The sequence below is a fragment of the Notolepis coatsorum genome (assembly GCF_963971535.1).
Source record: "Notolepis coatsorum genome assembly, chromosome: 10".
Lineage (NCBI taxonomy): Eukaryota > Metazoa > Chordata > Actinopteri > Aulopiformes > Paralepididae > Notolepis > Notolepis coatsorum.
The window spans coordinates 67,918,521-67,940,174 of record NC_140174.1 but is presented as its reverse complement, the minus strand read 5'-3'; the positions used below and the strand labels follow the sequence as shown (position 1 = coordinate 67,940,174).

Here is a 21,654-nt window from a genome sequence, read left to right as displayed (position 1 = left end):
ATTATACAACGGCATGCACATTTCTCGATTCTGATTGGCTGAAACATTTACACATATTTATTCTTCACAATTCCACGCTGCTGGTCCCAGGACCCGCCCACAACCGAATCACATATCATTCCGCCGGATCACTCCGGGAAAAACAAGATGGCGGACAATAATCTTTAACAAATGGATATGTTGATCGCGTCATAACGACTAAATATGAAGCGATTCTGTCACGGCGAATGTCTTAGTCCTTTAAACAATGTTGGATGATGTAATTGATGGGTCATGAGTCATTATAGAACAAAAGAAAAATCGCGCAAATTGATTGATTGATTAATTAATTTGCAATTTTTTTCCCCTTCCTCTTCCTTGCCAGAGCTCATCTCTCACATTTGTCTGGCTTCCAGACACACTCACTCGGTCGCGCGCGCGCGCACACACACACACACACACACCACACACACTGTCTTTGATTAATTGCAATGTTTTTTTTTTGTTTTTTTTACCTACTTTCAATAGAAGCATCTAAGAATGAAGTTCTATAGAAAGTAGGTCTGCATCCCCTTAACAATTGTGTGTATTGACCCGTACTGTATTTAGGGATGGGAATCGAGAATCGGAATCGATTGGGAACCGGTTCCTAATTGTCCGATTCCTGGAATCGCATGCCTCTGTGACTATCGATTCCTCTTATCGATGCCATGTTTTTCCGACAGTTGCGCATTTAAAAACAATAACGTTAGCGCCACGCATGCAGCCATAGCAGACTATTTGATTCCTTGACTAGGAAAACCTAAAGGACTCGATATTGCGACCGTTTTGTGTGTTCAGTGAAAACTGAAAGTGCTTTGCATCCTAGTCATTAATTTACATGGTAAAGTAACGTTAGCCGCTAGCTAGCTAAATAGCCATGCTCATTGCAGAGAGAGACAGAGAGAGAACACTGAGCTTGAACACTGGCCTTTATTTATACAGGTAGGTTATTGCTAACAAATTCTCTTTTGCAATAACGACCTGTTGAATGCAACTAGTTCAATAGATTAAATTAGTTCTCAAATACATTATTTTATTTTAAGTGTATAGTAATACATTTTTTAAAGTTTTTGTATTTTTATGACATGGGGGCTCAACAATAAATGATAAATGACAATCAGAAATGTCAAGTTGCATGTTGTTATTCTAACCAGCTTAGTTCTGTTGCATTTCCAATTTATTTAAATTATAAATATATCAGGAATCGATAAGGGAATCGATAAAGAACCGGATCGGTAAGCAGAATCGATAATGGAATCGTATCGATAAAATTGCATCAATTCCCATCCCTAACTGTATTGTACCCATTCTGCATCTGGTAATACAATTTTCAATCAATCAATCAATCAATCATTCCAATAACCACTAACTTCATAATTAAAAACTAAAGAAAAGTTGGATGTGTTAGTTGGTTCGATGTCTTAGTTGAAAGGCAGTTGGATGTGTTAGTTGGTTGGATGCCTTAGTTGAAAGGCAGTTGGATGTGTTAGTTTGCCAATAACACACAGTTGGATGTGTTTGTTGGTTGTGATGCACTTCAAGCTGCTTCCACATGGAGGCAACTTCTCTCAATCATTCCAATAATACACAGTTGGATGTGTTAGTTGGTTGGATGCACTTCAAGCTGCTTCCACATGGAGGCAACTTGTCTTTTTTGTAGTTGTGGGAACTACTTTTTCTGGCAGATGGTTTTTTCAATAAATCTTCGATTAATGTGTGTTTATTGTATAGCAATAAGGTTGGATGAATGTGGCAGTTGTATAAAAGCATTACACCACTTGCAGTCGTGATTTGTGAACAATAAACCATGCCTAGGGGGGTCTAACGACCACCCCTAGGCATGGTTTATTGTTCACAAACCACTCCTGCGCGTGATGTAATGCTTAAATAACAAACGCCTTCACTTCTTGGAAACCGTTTTCAGTTGAACGTGGGGACTGAAAAGAACACACGCAACACAGCAGATAACGATCGACAATTTTTCTGTTAAACACTTTTTTCAAAACAGCTTTTAGACTAATACTAATATTACTACTAATTCTAATATTACTACGAATACTAATGTTAGAAGTGAGAGGAATATGAGGGGTTTCCCTACTTCCCTTTTCCGTTAATTTCCTCTTCCTTCAAGTCACTTTTTGCATTGATTGATAAATGTGTGGGAATGTATGTTCACTGGAAGCAGGAACTGATCATCAATAAAGGTCAGCTGGTGTTTCAGACGGAGCGAAGAGAGCGTTGCGTCGCATCACTCTCCCAGAAGACGAAAAAGCTACTAATGGTGTTGGTTAGAAAACCAGAATTTTGTTTGTCATCAGACAAACCAAATAAATTCAACTTGAACTTAATATCATATGGATCGGGTCCAGACCGTGGTCATCCAGGCTGGAGCCCTTGTGGGGAGATTCTGGTAAGCCACCCTATGGCTATTTCTTAATAAAAAAAACAGCCCTTTTTGTCCCGTTTCCTCGTCTTTTCCTCAATAACACACTCATTGATACAAATTTCATTCAATCAATCACCGTGCAGATTGATTGATGGGAAATTGTATTAACAGATTGCAGAATGGGTAGAGTACGGCTCAATACACACAATTGTTAAGGGGATGCAGACCAGAGAAAGACTTTCGTTTTGTTTACATCAGGGTCCCCCATTTTCAATTCATAATGAATGGTAAGTAAGGGTGCAACTTGCTCCGTGCAATCCATTCTTTGTGGATCTAGCCCTAAATGTTTGGGCTGCAACTTCAATGACCAAAACCTCATAGCCCTAGAATGGTTCTAGTTAACCTTCCTCAATAAGGGAAGGTTCACAAGAGAGTGAGGTGAAAGCAAACAAGGAAATTGCCAAGAATCGCATTCACACAGAGGGTGAACGCCAGGCTGAAGTAGTTCAGGATTATGGACCCGATTTCTTCACACCTCCGGAGCTCTGCCAATGTGCTGCAGCCGCTCTGTTATGCCCTGGTAAATCTGCTAAATCCGCTGGCGCTGATGAAGGAAATTGCCAGCACCCACATTGTTGATTAGGCCCAGACGGCAGGCTGTCACCCCCTGCCCGGCCTTCGGAATGATTGGGTCAAGACTGCACCCCGGAGAGTCTGGGTTTGGGGTCCGTGTCTGGGTCTGCAGATTGGTTATGCTCAGTGTAGCTGCGGTCAGTGGACTGATTTACTGAGTGTAAGCTGATTTGTCTTAGTCCACTCAAATAAACATGGCCCTTTCTGCAATGAGAAAATCATATAATGAATAATTAAAACCTGCCCTCCCCCTACACTCTGCACTGTTCTATTTGTCTTATGAAGCACTTTAAACATTCATTTTGAAAAATGCTATACAAATAAAGTTCATTATTTAGTATTTGTAGTAATAATAGTATTATTATGATTAGTATTCGTAGTAATATTATAATTAGTATTAGTAGTAATATTATAATTAGTAGTAGTAGTGTTGGTCTAAACGTTGTTTTGAGAAACAACAGGGATGCTTATTGCTTTTTTCAAGTCCCCAAGTTCAGTTGAAAACGGTTTACAAAAGTTTGTTATTTTCTGATCTTCACACCTTGAGAAGCATGTTGGTCTACCTTTATATTGGTGTTTGACTCGGTTCTTTTTGGTTTGGTAGTTTCAATGTGCACTGTGCAGGATGTATGTAATACACTAAACTTCAATGAATGTTGGAAACACACATATTGGTTGTAGACTCAGACTTTTGGACCCCCCACTCTATTGCTACTAAACTGTATTGATAAGTTTGTCATACAATTTGTCACAAGTGAATGTCATACAATAAATGTAATGTATTTGTAATTATGTAAAGATTATTAGCCAGCTGGATGTGCAAGAACAGGGTATGCCGATGGAGCTGTGAAGAGAGACTAATAAAGAAAACATTACATTAACTATTATCTGATATTAAAAATGCAATTTCAAAACAGTTTTCTAGTGGGCGGCCGGGTAGCACAGCGGACTAAGCATATGTCTACCACCGCAGAGAGACTGGTATCGAATCCAGCTGTCAGCGGTGCCTCCAGCTTGGCCGGTCGTCATACTGGCACAATTGGCAGTGTCAGCGGGAGGGAAGCCGGTGGGTGGTAATCTGGTCGTTGTAAACAGCGACTCCTACAGGTCGGTCAGGGCGCCTGCACAGCGAGGGAGGGAAATGGTGAAGGTAGTGTGACCTCCCATGCGTTACACTTCACCAATGAGAGTCCTCGCTGCCAGGTGAAAAGAGGCTGCTGGCTGTCTCCTATGTATCGGAGGAAGCATGTGATAGACTTCAGGGCTCCCTGGACGACCAGTGGGGGGCACATGCGCGCAACGACCAGGAAGTGGAGGGGGGAATTGGCATAATGACTAAATTGGGATGGGAGAAAAATACAGAATAGGAGGAGAAAAAGTGGATAAAAAAAGTTTTCTAGTGTGTAAAGATGATTTAACATGACTTGTACAAAATGGCACACTAATTACGTGTGTGTCAGTATGTGAGGTGTGGTTTTGGTGTGCATTGTGCCTTTGAGGTATATAATGTATGCACATCAAATATGTAACTTTAATCAGGTTTCCACTTTCCAGAGTTGGTCAGTACAGTGTGCAAGTTCCTCAATGTCTCGGCTCTCGGCAGAGTTACAGGTGAGGTAAAAAAATATATAACTACACTTTCGACACTTTTGCATAATTCCTGGCTCTCATTCATTCACTCTCTCAGTAATTATCAAACTACATTCTTGCCAAAAATTAGACTGACTCACCATTAATAATAATAATAATAATAATGGATTGGATTTATATAGCGCTCTTCGTGACACCCCAGAGACCCCAGAGCGCTTACAGAGTCCATTATTCGTTCATACACAGTCATACCGGTGGTGGTAAGCTACAATTGCAGCCAGAGCTGCCCTGAGGCAGACTCACGGAAGCGTGGCGAATAATCAACGCCTACGGCCCCTCCGACCACCACCAACATTCATTCACATGCATACACATTCATACGAGGCAAGTAGGTTAAGTGTCTTGCCCAAGGACACAACGGCAGTGGGATGGACATGGGCTTGAGCGGGATTCGAACCACCAACCCTTCGATCATTGGACGACCCGCTCTACCCCTGAGCCACGCCGCCCCATAAAACACCTCGTCCAGAAGAATGTCCTCCAAGGCTGCTGCCCCCCTGTCAGTCACCCTCTGTGGCTGGCGTCAACATCAGTTTGAATGAATTAACATAGAATGTTAGTGTTTTCTATCTAGAATGATGACACTGTTGTGACGGCAGGGGTGCAATGGTGCATTGCTGACTTCAAAGCTGGTTGCACTGTGTTTTAATGATACCACGTGCACGCGCTCCCGTGCATGCGCATAAATGTTCCCTCACATACACACAGACGAAAGACAATGCCCAATTGCCTCTACGAATGGAATGTAACACATTTCATTCACAAGTTTTGTGTTAATGTTCTGAGAAAGTATTTGAACACACCTGACGACCTGCGCTATTGTTATGCAAACTAGCCAGGTGGGTACTTTGCATCAGTCGAGTGCAGCGCATTCCTGTGTGCACGTGCGTGCTTCTGCTCAGAGCCGGTTGCACGGCGTGCAACCCCATCCCATGAGCAACGCACTTGTGACGTACTCTTCAAAGCACTCATGGAATACATGTTGCCCAAATCTTAATATCTTCATGACAATGCTTGTTGTTAAAACATTTTGGGTAAGGGTAATAATATATGATGTGTTTTAATTATCGTGCATTTACCAAATAATGTGCATTTGAAAGTTAAATGATAAGGCTAATGCTGTAATGTTCGCTAACGTTCATTGCTTGCTAGTTAGCTAGGTGACTGATCTATGTTCTACGCACAAATGTGTTTTACCTGATTAATTGTATTCAGCGACTCCTGGTCCTTTTATCACCTGAAAAGTAAAAGAACGAGCAATACCGTCGCTTCTGTAACTAAACCCCGGTACAAAACACAGAGGCATCTCGTTAACGTTAGCTTCAGCGGCTGCAGCTCTGAGTAGCTTGTGGAGAGTTATGACATCACTTACGTGACTTTTGGGTGTTGTAGTCTTTTTAATTACATATTTTCACAGATCTAAGACTTATATACTTATAATAGTTTTACGACAAACTCTCTACATGCAAAATTATCTTTTAAATTGACAAACATCATATGTGATAAATTAATCATGGCACAATTCAAACGGGATCAAAAATTTTTATCTCCTCTCACCATCAACCACTGTACATATTTTCTCTCTCTCTCTCTTCCAAAATAGGGTCCCATGTGGGTCCAGCAAAAGGGGAGGAACTTTGCCTTTTTATTGCAATTGGAATAAAGCATGTTTGCTTAATTATTCAAATTTTCGTAAAATCTTTAATTGTGACTTTTGCAGGGATCTGTACCAATTAAGCTTTTTAAAGAACATTATGGGGAATGCGCTTACCATCTTCTCCAAAGTCAGACAAGAAGTTAGATCAGGGCTCTACAGTGCGACCAAATTGCTCGCATATGTCCCTAAAAATATGTGTGTGCGAACCGTAAAAGTAAATTACTCGCACGCCGTGCGAGTACAGATTACAGCCTCTCTCATCTTTTTTTTCATCCGCCGTGAGAATCGTTAAAAAACTACAAGTCCCACATTGCACTCAAGCCAACGGTCCAATCACAGTAGAGTGACGTGACTGGTTTCATGTCTCGAGATAAAGCTGGGAACGAGGTTAGGTTTCATGAGAAAGAAAGCAAATTACCAATCGGAAGCTCTCATTTGCCTTGTTTACTTCCTGAAACGCCACCATTGCGATATGCGATAGTTTCCCGAGACATGTAACTTCTAGTCTTACCAATAACAATATATTTTAGAACACCTAGATTTAGCGATAGCAATAGTAATATAACGTTAATGCAACAAAACGAATGCCTTGCTTTGTTAATCATAACGTTGATGCAGTAGCGTATGCCGTTGTGTTGACTGTAACGGACATGATAACAACATAACACTGTGTACACATTCAAATTGCGATAATCGATTCTAACATTTTCAAATAGATGCAGTTGAATTTTCCCCTTAGGATCGATGCATTGTTACACCCCTACACCAAAGTAACTGGCCCACTGTGTATGTGTGTACAGCTAACTTGGCTAACGTTATGAACAGCAGAGGTGGGCAATAGGGACCAGCTGCAGCGCCGGACGGCCGGAGTGCAAGCGGTGTGACGTAATTGGCAGACTCGACTGTCAATCAATGGTCTACCTGACACGCAAACTCATAAACAATGTTTCTGTACTGGAGGTGTACAGTATTTCAATAGGCAACCCTGAAATGATTATTTCTCTAGAAGAGCAACACAGCCAAAACATAGGCATTGTATGCATAAAAGGGGCAAAAGCTAAAGTTAAGTGACTGTTACTTTTGTAGCAGTAGTTTGATTTGATAGTTTATTTGATAGGGACAGCACATGTTAATGAACATCAAGTACAAAATACAAAATGTAAACATGCAGGGTTGTAGCAAGAGCTAATTTACACACATGCACGCACAGTACAAATATACATTTATTAAAAAAAAAAAAAAAAAAAAAAAAAACTTTTACTTGAAATATTTTCACTGTGCTCCTAAATATTTTTGGGTGCTCCTAAATTTCTTTGTGTGCTCCTAACTTTTTTCATTTAAGAGCACCTGTGCCCCTAGTGAAAAAGGTTAGCGTAGAGCCCTGTAGATACCAATTTCCTCTCTGTGCGTTCAGTAGAATGAATGGAAGCGGATATGGACCACTAGCCTACAGGCTAGCTTGCAGCTGGATAGCTTTCTAGTGAACACAGAGGAAATTGGTATTTATCGTCTTGTCTGACTCTGGAGAAGACATTTCCCATAATGTTGGTGTGTTCCTTTAAGTCTGTAGAAAATTATTTATAGACTGTGACATCTCTGCAGCACCACAATACTAAAAATATAAAATAAGTATTGCACCTCCTTCTGGATATTGCAGTAGCCCCATGAAACGTGAGCTCTTACCCAAATCATGTTTTAATTCAGCTTCACACCTTCTAGCAATGCTAGAATATAATCCTCATTTGGTTGTAATCAGCACACACAAACATCGTATAGCCTCATAAAACCAGAGCCCCATTATTCTATGGAGCAGCAGCCCCAGATTTGACATCCCAGTTACATCATCGATTGGAGCGTTCTCTCTTGATTTCTAGCTTCAGTGGTGTGTGGGTGTGTGTTCACAAATACTGACTCAACTGACCTGGGGCACAGGAAGAATTCTTAAAAAGAGCGTCATTCCCCTTTAATAGTAGGCGAATGTGTGCTTGAATGATTCACGCACCTGACCGTTGTTGCTCTAGATTCCATTTCAGCGCTCTAATGTCCAGTAACTGTCGGGTTATCTCTTGCTTTGAAAGGCAGATGTCCTCTTCATACTGTGCTATCGTTGTTTCAATAACCCCGAATATCTCTTCAGCAGCCACGGTCAGCCGCTCGTTAAATAGCGCTCTTAGTCGCTGAATGGTATACATTTTATTGTATGATTTTGATTGAAACGAACTACATCCAACGTCAGTTAACTTGGAAGAGACTTGATCAACCTGAATAGGTTGTTAAAACAATAAATACCCTCCTCGATAACGACTTTGTTGCACTGTCATTACGGAAGGGTGGGGGATGTTGACGTTTGTTGTTGTTGAAACAGATCCGGGTCAGTGTCTTCAAAATAAAATTTTCCTCTGCGTCGATGCGGCATGAGTTCTTCTCCCCCCCCCTATTTAATGGCAAATTGCATCCAGGTGGAGCATTATCGCCACCTACTGTTGTGTTTTATTTCACACGGATTTTATTATCTAAATACTGTCAATGTATTTGTGATTTGTGTCAATCCATTTACCACACTTAGTTATAAAAATAAAAAAGGGCACCATCTGGCTGATGTAATATGTACTGGCACACCAATACCTATCATTGTGTGGCAAATTTCGTGGCGAACGGACCAATTAAATGTATGGTAGCTGCTGATTGCAGCTAATTAAATATGGCTATTAGTAACTACAGGCTATAGAATAACTAACTAATGTGCAAAATAAACACAATGTACTATTATGAATTGAGCAAATCCAGATTTGTTTTTCTGTTCTGTGTCCATGTCATAGATGTGTATGGCCTCTAGGGGATGATGTTTCATTAATCCTGAGAGATGTGGCAGCTGGGTGGTAAATTAAAAAGTGAGGGTTAGAATTAGAGTAGGTAGGACGACTATAAATCAATATAATTTTCTCAAAAGTGTAACACAAGTGTGTGTGTTGTCGAGAAAAGTTTGCTGACTGTAGCAGTTGTCTCTATTTTCTCTGGGTCAGTGTGTGATGGAAATGAGTTACTCCTATAATTGTCCCTCCATCCTGTGTGTGTGTGTGTGTGTGTGTGTGTGTGTGTGTGTGTGTGTGTGTGTGTGTGTGTGTGTGCGCGCGCCCAGGTATGTTCAACATTTGTGTGTGTAAATGTGTATGTATCAGTCTGTATGTACACAGTATGTGCAGTGAATTATTTTGTATGTATGTATGTATGTATGTATGTATGTATGTATGTATGTATGTATGTATGTATGTATGTATGTATGTATGTATGTATGTATGTATGTATGTATGTATGTATGTATGTAACTATGTATGTATGTATGTATGTATGTATGTATGTATGTATGTATGTATGTATGTATGTATGTATGTATGTATGTATGTATGTATGTATGTATGTATGTATGTATGTATGTATGTATGCTGCAATTATTATATGAAAGGTGTTATAATAAAGTGTATTATTATTATTACTATTATTATAGTTGTTATTCTTAGGTAAACACATTTAGCGGTAAAACAAGGGATTTATATTTCTTTATGTACTGTATTCCATTGAAACAAATCATATTGAGGGTGGCATTTAGCCCCACTTACTATACGAATGTCCCCTTGAGGGCATATTTACCCAAATAATCACTTATCCAAGTGGTAAAGTCATTTTATTTATGCTAGTGAGTTCTCATCTATTTCTAGACAATCTAATTTGTCTTTACATGTTTTACCTCAACCCATGTTAGAGCTAGAAGTTAACACCCAATATGCTGAAATATGATTTTTTTTTCTATTTGCCAAATAAGCTTGCTAGGCAATTTAAAAGCTATCTAAAGAAAATAACATCATCAGGATTTTTGTCACTGTCAGTTAATGAAGAGGGAGAAATAGCTGTTTAACCCTGGGGAAAGGGTTAATTACAGCACCATGAAATGAGGATGAAAGGATTAATCCCTGATAACATCACTGGTGGTCATATTCAAACTAATTTACTCTCAATAAATGTCAAGCTAAATTAATGTGTGCACAACTGTTCAGAGTTTTTGGGTGTGTGTCAGATTATGTGCAAAATGAACAAGCATTGTTTTCTGGTGAAGTGGCCCTTTAACCCCATGTTACTCTACTCTACTATGTGTGCGTGTGCGTGTGCGTGTGCGTGTGTATGTGTGTGTGTGTGTGTGTGTGTGTGTGTGTGTGTGTGTGTGTGTGTGACCTTCCCTGCCATCTCAGCCTTTTTGTCCTGTTCCAGCCAAACGTCACCTGATACTCTGGGAAGTGTCTTTATCGCTGCAGATGCCTCAACTCACTTTTCTTTCCTGCTCGTTGTTCGCCGCTAACAATGTTAACAATAGAGCAATGAAAGTGCCTCGTCATTGTGCCGCTTTGTGCTGAGTGTGTTGACCCAACAGTAAAGTGTATTTCAACCCAGTCAATTAAAAGAGAAAGAGGTTCTCCGGATACGAGATAAGCTGCCCTGGGCTTTGAATACCGGAGGCTACTGTCACTGTAAAAGGGGTAGTTTGCCCAAAATCTAATATTATATTATAATATTTTCCCCCTCACCCTGAATGTTATATCCATCCAGATAGATTAGCTGGGACAGTCCTTCATGCCGGTAGCCATCAGGCTCCACAACTGTGGGAACGGACTGCTGCCAATTGCTGGAGCACTAATGGCTGATGAACTTAAGAACTCTTAATTATAAACACTGCATCGACTCTGGTGCAGTGTGTTAAAACTTAAAATGTGTACATTTGTCCCCCTCAAAAAATATAGCTATGAAAAACAACCCCTCGCCAAAAGAGGTAAAAAAAAATAGCAGGTCAAAACATTTATACATCCTTCTTACCTGTAACCAAAGATTTCAGACACCCCTACAGCACCATACCATCTCAACCTTGCAAACGTGCCTCTCGCATTCAGCCAGTGGCTTCTGGCTAGCCTTGCACAAGATAATGCAGCCAGTGTAGTAGGTAATGTAAGTAGCTAGTTAGTTTGTTTAGCCTGATACACTTCACGTTCTTACCTTCAGGGTTTCTGAATTAGATTGTATCAAGTGTTTGATTGATTGATTGAAAACTTTATTAACAGATTGCAGAATGGGTACAATACAGTATGGCTCAATACAAACAATTGTTAAGGGGATGCAGACCAGAGAAAGACTTTCGTCTTGTTTACATCAGGGTCCCCCATTTTCAATTCATCAAGACATTTATGACATAATGACATACAGGTAACACCTTGTTAACAGCACTGCCAGGTTAATGGTGCATGATTACCGCAGTAGCAGAGCAGAGCTCAGAGTCCTAAGCAGACCAGGCTGCAGAAACAAATTAGTGGGGGGGCATAAAATGTTCTCGGGGGGGCACAATGGTTTTTCAACACAGGTTCCCTTTTATACGTTTCAGCTGGGACAACGGCACTGTGGCTTGCTTGGCGCTGCCCACAGTGCTGAACTAAACAGCAGAGAGGCAATTGAAAAATCAAATTTCTCTCTATCTTAAGAACATTCACTTATACAAAAACAGACTGAACGGATATATATAACAGACCTGCTGGGGCAACGGACTGAGAGCAGGGGACACAAACAGGCTGGATAAGATGGTCAGGAAGGCCAGTAGCGTGGTTGGGGTGGAGCTGGACTCCCTAGCGAGGGTGGCGGAGAGGAGGAACCTTGCTAAGCTCCAGGCCATCAGGGAAAACCCCTCCCACCCACCAGACTTGACTGACAGGAGGAGCATGTTCAGTGCTAGGCTCACACTACCTAAATGCAGCACTTCATTCCGACAGCCATCAGACTATACAATGCATCACTGTGCCTCACTGCATCACTGAGCACAGAGTGACAGTTACCATCTTCCTGGACTCTTACTTTTGAAACAGCACTGTGCAATATTACACCTACTGTAGACTTCAGTATATTTTTACTGTATTTATTTACTGTATCTTTTATTCTATTTTTATTCTATTTCATTTTATTCTATTCTTAGGCCATTTGTTTTGTTATTCTTATTCGTGACTTGTTCTGTCTAAATGTTTAATGTTGAGTGATTTGCAGTGTCAAATTTCCCTCAGGATAATACATTTCTATTCTATATCTTTGAAAAGTCTCCATTTATTCAACACTTCTGAATTCACTGACAAACTGAACTGACAAAAATAAGGTGCATAAAAAAGCAAATAAAATTCCTCCACAGGCTACTCACCATCATTAGTAGAGCGGCAAGCAGCGTTTGGGGACAGAGTGAAATCTTCTTAAAACACTGTCCCTCCACTCATTCCTGAACTTTTTTGTTAAGTCCTTCTCAAATGCCAACTGAATTAAATTGGGCTTGCGTCGATGAAGCATACTAAGGCGATGTTCTGTAAAGACGTTCTTGAGGGTAGAAAACGAATTCTCACAGAGTGCTGTGCTAGCTTCAGTAGTGTTGTTGTTGACATCAGTGCCCACTAGGGCTGTCCCCGACTAAGGATTTGGATAGTCGACTTTGATAAAAAAAAAAAAAATTACTAGGGTGGGCACAGCTGACTCAGTGGGCGGGCCCGGCCCCCTAATGCCCGCCCATGGCGCCGGGTCTGGTCCTAAGAGCTGCATCTGTACAGATATACAGTACTGTTTCATCAAGACATTTATGACATACAAGACATACAAATATACAGTACTGTTTAACACTTTCAGCGCCAATCACGACTATAATCGGGTTATCTCGCCATGCGTTGAGCGCCAAAACCTGAGTATAGTCGGGTTTTCGATCGTTTATCGTTTTTTCTTTTATTAAATTTTTATATTCTATACAGTCTCATGGACCTCGGTGTATTATTGGGACTCATTCTGAGACCTCGAGGTTGCAATGCCGGCCGAATCCTGCTAGGTGGCAGAGAAATGGTACCCGGGCAAGTGAAAGGCTTAATTCGAGCCACTTGGAACACGTCCAGCACACTTGATGCATAGTTTGTCCCATTTCATGTCAGGGACCCGATGAACATCAATACTGGAAATCGCGATCAGACAATTGGAATATTCATTTTGGAATACCTTCTAGTAAAGGTAAGGACTATATGACATCAATCCTACTTTGATCCTACAATGATTTCACATCGATGGCAACGATCATATGTCACATACTCCGAAACGTATGCCGTTGCTGACGATCAGACCCCCCCCTTTGATGCCTTCATGATGAAACATAATACCTATTATATACCTTTGATTTGGAAATAGTATCGTATCCAGGCAAGCAACGTGAAAGACTTTTGCAAAATGCACATATCGCTCCATAACTCAGCTTCCAGGAATTAGCCCGGGTCACTCTGAAACTATACAATATTCACCACGGGATAACACGCAAACGTATAGATGAAATAATGAAATTCTTTTTACATGTTGGACGAGAGATAGTGACTGTCAAATGAGTCATAGTATTGTCTCCATAGCTATAATATAGAATATAGATATAGCTCTGCAAACATTGTGACGCACAGTGAAAATGCCTATCTTTTAAAGCGTGGCCCATTGACTACAGGTGTTGCGGCAGTAGACTGTCATAGACAGGTCGTGCCGAGGGGCTAAGTAGAGGAGTTCAAACAATTGACTCGCATCGTGAAATAACTCCGTTCCACGTCCAGAAAGTACTTTTCAAGCTTTTATTCCTTCGCTTCATGAAGCAACACAATACACTTAATTACATAAACTAATATTCTGATACTGATGCGTTCTAATGATACTATAGAGTTAATGTTCACGCTCACGTTCCTATAACTATCTTGCGTGTGGCTTGCGCTATTGCGTGCTTTCAATATTGCGGTCAAAAGAAATTATGCCCTCCTACTCTCACCCCCTCTCTCCGTGAACTGTCAACCACGTGAAAAGGTGAATGAAACTCCATAAGAACACTCCCATTAGCGCCACACCCCCGTGAGCACACCCACCACCTAAAGTGACAGTACAACTAATAATACAACATAAATATAATACTGAATGAGAATACTGAGACCACCATTACGGCGCCTACAAACCGGCCCTAATTATTCAAATGTAATAATTACACAATTGTAAATTATGTAGGAGCCTAACAAGAAAAACATTAAATATAAGGTGTATTTCTTTCTCTCTATACATGTGGTTATTTGCTCTACTAGCTCCATTAATGCCATGGAAGTAGATCTAGCTGTTCTGAAACCATACTGACTAACCATTAATAGTTGACGTTTTTCAATGAATTTGGCCAGTCTTTCATCATATAGTTTCTCAAGTATTTTTGAGAACTGTGATAATAATGATACCGGTCTGTAGTTGGTGAAGAGGTGTTTATCTCCAGCTTTGGGATAACCTTTGCAATTTTCATTTTTTCTGAAAATGTTCCCGTTTTGAATGGAAGATTAAATATGTGAGTTAATGGATCCACAATTCCTCAATTATATTCTTTACCAGGGTCATATCAATGTTGTCTCCATCTGTTGAAGTTTTGTTCATACATTTGTTTACCATCTCAGTAATTTCTTTTTTTCTTATAGTTCCCAAAGATATTGAGTCAGGGATTCTCTCTCCACAGTCCTCCTCAATTCCTGATCGATTCAAATTGACTGCACTTAACATGCAAATACTTGTCAGGGTTAAATTTGGAAGACAAATGCATAACTGATCTATAATAAATGCACCTGACACAAAATGCACACATTATTTTGTTAATGTTAATTATATTGTTTATAGTTTTATCATTTAATGTACAGTTCAGTTTGTTTTATTTTATCATTTGCCTTAATTCTATGACTGATTATCTTGTTATATATAATAATTGCAATTTAAAATGTGTTATTTAATTCGATACATTCAGTTCTAATACAAATATATTCTTTCTTAAAGATATTAGTGGTGGTGATGGTGTGTTTATGTTTAGTAGTAACATTGTAACAGTTACAATGGAGTAAAGGATATGAAACACTTTTTTGTTGTGGACAGCTGAATGTCAACTCTTCTGATGGTAAGTCATATGTTGAATTCACGCAAGCCAGCCTTGGCTCCAGGGGTGCAGTCGTAATATGGGCGAAGGCCAAACGCCCGCGCAAGCGCGCTCCCGCGCAAGCGCGCTCCCGCGCATGCGCGCGCATACATGTTCCCTCTGTTGCGCACAAAACAGATGATACACCTTGTCTCATCCTTCCAGTGAAGTCGGGAGATCAAGCAACCCCCCACCACACCTACAGGGCTTGTATTTGGTTGTCGGTATCCTATTATTATGCAAAGTCTAGGTGATAAGTGGCGCGACGAGTCATTTTATCACCTAGACTTTGCATAATAATAGGATGCGCGCACTTCGGCCTCAGTGACGAAGGCCAAACGCCGTTTGACCGCGTTTGCCCAGCACTGCACCCCTGCTTGGCTCTTTTAATAATATGCAAAATATGCTGTACTCATACTGAAGTTATTCATATACTGTATACTAGGTCTGATCTTCTTGGGATTCCACGTGACATACTTAATGCTGTGTGAGAGAGAGAGAGAGAGAGAGAGAGAGAGAGAGAGAGAGAGAGAGAGAGAGAGAGAGAGAGAGAGAGATCATCGATCTCCTCTCTCTACCTCTCTCTCTCTCCAACGCAGTGAGCTCTCCGTAGTATGATCATGATCATTATGATCGACTGGAATAAAATTTTTTTTTTTACAATTTACATACTGTAGCTGTCACTTTGTTCATTAATGTTACCTAAATGTCATAAGTGAATTGTGTAGAAACAACTCACCAAAATTGACTATTGCACAACTTATTTGTCAAAAAAAATGGGGTGGGTGTCTGGCCTAGGGCACCAAAATGGTCAGAAACGGCCCTGCCCAGACCTAACCCGCGAGGTATTCTGAGGGGTCGGGATAAAAAAAAAACCGACCCCACGGGTGAAGCCGTAGCAGCGGGGCGCGAAGGAGGTCCCAGCCCCAGGCCACACAAGGCAGACTTACCGCAGAGTCCGGGGGCCAGGACCCCCAGAAAAGGGGCCTGGTGAGGTCAACGAGGCCGTGGCATCGAGACCTCTCCAGGCGTCCACTGGTGACACTACCCTCTACACCGCCAGCGTATCGGACAGGGCCTACAACAGGTGAAGGCCCTTCTCCGCCTGGCACGCCGCGAAGACCCCCTGAGCAAGAGGCTCTGAAAACTCCCGGAAGAGGAGGCTCTGTAAGGAGGTTCCCTCTCTGAGGAGGAGGCTCCGCTGAGGGGGGGGGGAGGCTCCGAAGAACATCCTGAGGAGGCTCTGAAACTCCCTGGGGAGGAGGCTCCGAGGCTCTCCGATTATGACCCCCCCCATAATCTCGTGGGGTCAGCTGGCGCACCGGGGAGACAAACACTCCAAAAAGGAGGTTGATCCCTTAATCCAGGCCGACAGGCATAGGCGGCGCGTATATTAAGGCTAGGGGCGGCTATGCCTACCCAGAATATTATGCTCGGAATCTTGAAATGTATATAATATATATGCGCAGGCTGCTGGCTAGTGTGTGTCTTGTGCTGCAGCCGGCTCGCTGGCTGAGGTGTCAACGACGAATCGGTGGCAGTGTTTAACATTCCAGGTATACAGGCAGTAACCAATCACGCATAGGCTCAGGTTAAATAATGTGGCCAATCACATCATTCACATGATCATCCTTCCTGATCCCGCAGGCAGAGTAAAGCAAACATCTGTGTTCTGAATTTCAGCCCGCCGATCGCTTTGTAGAGAAGCGAGGAGAGGCATAACTAGCGATCACCTGAGGCTGTATGTTGTTTTATCTTGGCAAACAAGGGCTTGCTCTAAGAGGACATGATGAGAGTCCGAGTTCATCAAATCGTGGAAACTTTTTAGAGCTACTGTATATACATTGTTTTCAAAGCATGATGAGATCTAAATTACGAAAAACTTTCACTTCATTGCAACTTGTGATTCAATTCTCACCAAGACGAAACGTCGCATTTATCTGCATTAAGGTAAGACAATGGTTCATATATTATTGGATGCCTTCATTTGAACACTTAATTTGCACTATATATAAATGAGTGGGGCCAGGGGCGGACCTTCCTACAGGCGATATAGGCGGTCGCCTAGAGCGCCACCCAGAGGGGGGCGCCAAAAAAAAAAAAAAAAAAAAAATTCTGTGCAGTTTTGGCGCCCCCCTCTATATATGCAACCATTCTTTTTACATTAAAAAAATTCTAACATAAGGGAAAATGAGCCAAAAATCTAAAACGGTCGGTCGGTCTGAGCCTCAGCTTTAGGTGTTCACAGTCAGAACATGCTAGAGCGCTGTGCATTGATGGGTATCGGTCAAGTGTTTATAGAATTGAACGTTGAGGAAAGAAAGACTAACGTTAGAGAACTATGAAGAAAAAAGCCATAAATTAAAAAAAAAAGAAAAATTACAAAAAAAAGAAAAAAAAACATTTGGGGGGGGGGGGGGGGGGGGGGGGGCGGCGCAGTGGTGAATCTCGCCTAGGGCGCCAAATGGGCTAGGTCCGCCCCTGAGTGGGGCTCGCTGTAGTATAGCCTAGTAGTGTGTGTGTATATGAAATCAGAACCTGGACAGTTTGCGTGCAACCAAAAATAAAAGGTCAAATTTTTCTCATGGCTGTGGGCGAGGGGCGTTCCCAATACAGCCTACCTAGACCTGAAGCCCATCCGCCGCCTATGCCGACAGGTAACCAGAGCAGAGCTCGACCTGCGCCCGGAGGACTGCGAACTACTACACAGGCACGCCTAAAAGGGGCTGACTGTAAAAACAGTACCCCAGCGGCCAGAGCTCCAGACTAACTGTTTTCACCACCGCCCCGGAACCGTCCCAAAATACAATTGTTACCGTCCCAAAGTGAATGTAAACCGTCCGAAAAATCTAAATGACGTATATCTTTACTTTGGTTTTTCCGTCTATAGTTATTATTGCCATAAAGACACCATTCAAATGATTAGGAAATAAAAAGATTTATTTTAAATAATTATTTATTTGAACAATAGGCACATTCTATCAACAGGTAACAACAAAACAACAAATAACAATATTGAAACACCTTTCTTATTTTATTGTCAGAGTAATACTGTGTGTGTGTAGAGAGAGTGATGAATGAGAGCAAGAATCAAATCTCAGTCTTAGTTGCCTGCCTCAGTCTTGCCTGCCTCAGATTTCTGTAGAGAAAGAGAAAATAAATGTATTTAGTCAAAAGGCAACTTATTTCACAAGAATCATTATGATAAAAAATATATATACTGTATATATATATTGTTAGTGTTAAGTTAATGATGTCTTGTAGATTATTATGGATATTTGCAGCTCTTGTTATTTTAAGGACTGATAGGATAGTTTAAGAAGTAATAAAACATGTAGTGAAAAGTACAGAAATCATCTGACATATCTAAGGGAGTCAAAGTGTCCAATTTCATGGATACTGTAAGGAATACAAGTGTGTTCATTCAGCCATATTTATTCAAAAACAACATTTTCGGTGGCAGTATAGAATCTGAGCCTAGTGGATTCCGTAGTTGTGTGATGATGTCACACCAGGCAGGAAGTCAAGACACACAGTTGTAAGCTAAATAGCATCTCCGTCAGGGGTCCGGTCTTTATCTTTGGCGCTGCTCGGGCCTTCATTACCCTTTCTCCCGCCTCTTCGGCGACCGGGTGTGTGTCTTCTGAGGCCTCGAAGTTCCGCAGCTTGGCCTTGAACTCCCCCAGCGACATGTCCGCTGAACCGTGTGTCACCAACAGTGTGAATGGTTTATACATCTCCGGTAGTCCCCTCATAATCATCGCCATCATTAGTCCATCGCTCGGTGCTTCTCCTGCACTCTTGAGCGCCGTGATGATTTGTTCCGCCCTGATGGCGTATTCAGTCACAGTCTCTAAGAAGGGAGATCCCCCCTTGAATGGCCCTTCTAAGGTTTCTCTCCTCCACACTGCCTGTGGAGCATTTTTACCTATTGTTAGGTTTTAGTGAGTTTTTCCTTACCTTCGCATGGGGTATGTCTGGGAGTGCTTGCATTCTTTCATTTATTTGCATTTATTTTAAATTTGTTGGACCTTATGGTGTCCTTGTTCTGTTCGTGATTTATTGTTATGTTTTCTTCTTGACTTGTTTAAAGAAGACCTGTACGGCCCATGGGGACATTAATCGTGTGTTGTTGGGCCTTATAAATAAATTTGATTTGATTTGATTTGATTTGATCTCTGTGTTAGCTTTCTTCAGCGCGGTCAAAGTTATATACAGGGATACAATCCGGGGCCTACCTCTGCCGATGTAGTGTTCTCTTAACACTTTTAGACTCTCTCGGCCTTTGTCCTTTGTGTCCCGGAATATCAGCCCCAAGCTTGTGTTGTCTAGGAGTGGTGCTAGCTTGCAGTATGCGTCAGCATTCAGCTTAGTATCCAGGGCTTGCGCGGCCGCCGTTACTTCTCCCGTGGGGGCCGTCAAGATGGTTTTCTTCAGCCCCACTCCGTGCATACAGCACAACATTCGCTCTTCCCAGAGCTCGTATTCTTCTGCCCAGTGTGCGAACCATAGCATGGTCTTTGGGTGAGCCAAATAATATTTTTTTGCCGCGGGGGGGGGGGGGGGGGGGGGGGCCTCTCGGGGAGCAGTCGGACTGTTGGAGGATACTGTGATCGCACTCGCAGACGTTACTGTAGCCTGTAGCCTGTAGGCCTTGTGTATGTATGTATGTGACAAATAAACCTCTTGAATCCTGTCATATATTCAATCAGTTTCAGTAGCTACAGAACACATAATACTAGACAACTCACTTGTTGAGGTCCGGCCGTCTGGACGGTCTGGGCTTCCACAGCACATTCCATGATAAAAAAAAGGTATCCATTTAGTTAGATGATAGATCATCATCCAACACTGTCTACAGTATCCTATCCTGTGTTCATACCACCGGGCGTTATAATAATAATATAATAATAGTCCCCACCGGAGCAAAGTGGGTAAAGTTTGTCAAGTTTGATTTGTGCCGTGCAGGCTGCAGCGCCGCCGCGCTCCGAATGGTAATTGCAAGAATAGCATGCATGTTGCCATATTACGTGTGAATTAGTGCGCAAATCATTAATCATACATCCAAAATAGCATACGTTTATTATTATACACGATGATGATACAGAAAATTACAGAAAAATGAGAAATGCATGGCAAAAGTAGCATTTATTTTCAGTAATCTAGAGACCCCCAGGGGAGCTTTAGCGACACCCAGGGGAGCTGATGTCTGATCTAGGTGAGCTATAGCGGACCGAGCTCCCCCCGTGGATCGCACCCTGCTTCTGCCCTTCCGTTGAACGCGGGCCACTTGCTCCTTCCTCTTGTCGCCATCTTTTGATGGTAGCGTAGCTTAGCTGCCCGTTAGCTCAGCTTTAGCGTCGCACGGTTCTCCCGCTGCTAAACTAGCCTATACTTTCAGCTAACTAGCTACCCTTATTTTTGCTCTTCCGTGATCTGGGCCCATAACCTGTTGACAGAGTCACCTGGGGAGCAACAATAACTTGGTCATGACGACAAGGTCCTTCTTTAGCCTTAACCGGCGTGGTTTATTTTCATATGCACATATGTACCACGAGACCTACTCTCTGTGAGAGGTAGAGTGAAAGAGATAGAGGGGGAGGGAACATTCCCTTTTATACCTCCCAGATAGCAAAAAATTTGTGAATCAACGTTGAAATAGGGTTAGGCAGAAATATTGAATCTATGTTGAAGCCTGACATCGAAATTATACAAATCGTTGTCTATGACTTACATGTTGAATCAACGTTAGGTTTCAACCATAACTGATACTATATCAATGTTGATTCAACCATCATCTAAATGGTAATCTACATGCACATTTTAGTTGATTTTATATTGAATCAATGTTAGGCATCAACGTTTATTCAACCATAATCTAAATGGTAATCTACTTGTACATTTGTAACTTGTACATCTACTTGTAACTTGTAAAGTTAAGGAATCAATACTGATTAATGTACATTTTACATTAAAATATTGCTGCTGATATGTATACATCATAACATTACACGTTTTTTCCCTGCTGTTAAACACACACTATTGTTGGCAGACGGTGTATTAGCGGTTGTTCAAAATTCTTACATTACCATATTTCCAAAAATGTGTGAACAAAAATGACAACATGGATTTAATATAAAAATTAATTTTTTTCTTTCAAGAGGGTCTCATATCATACTTCCACAGTTATCAATGACCAGTTAACCTTTTACACAAACATTAAATAACAGACCTTATAACAGACCTTTCATTAACAATACTATAGCCACTGCCAGAATAGTGACACACGTATCG

The 21,654-nt window shown here is 41.5% G+C and overlaps 1 protein-coding gene across 1 annotated transcript in view; it reads right to left on the bottom strand.

The window, feature by feature from the left end:
• The window catches only part of LOC311235782 (uncharacterized protein), a 39,630-nt gene extending 30,967 nt beyond the window's left edge, over positions 1–8,663 (bottom strand). Inside the window, exon 1 of the mRNA XM_084323271.1 lies at positions 8,350–8,663. Coding sequence (XP_084179397.1) covers positions 8,350–8,539 — 190 coding nt within the window. The 5' untranslated portion in view covers positions 8,540–8,663. The remainder of the gene's footprint in view (positions 1–8,349) is intronic.
• Between the last annotated feature and the right edge of the window lie 12,991 nt (positions 8,664–21,654).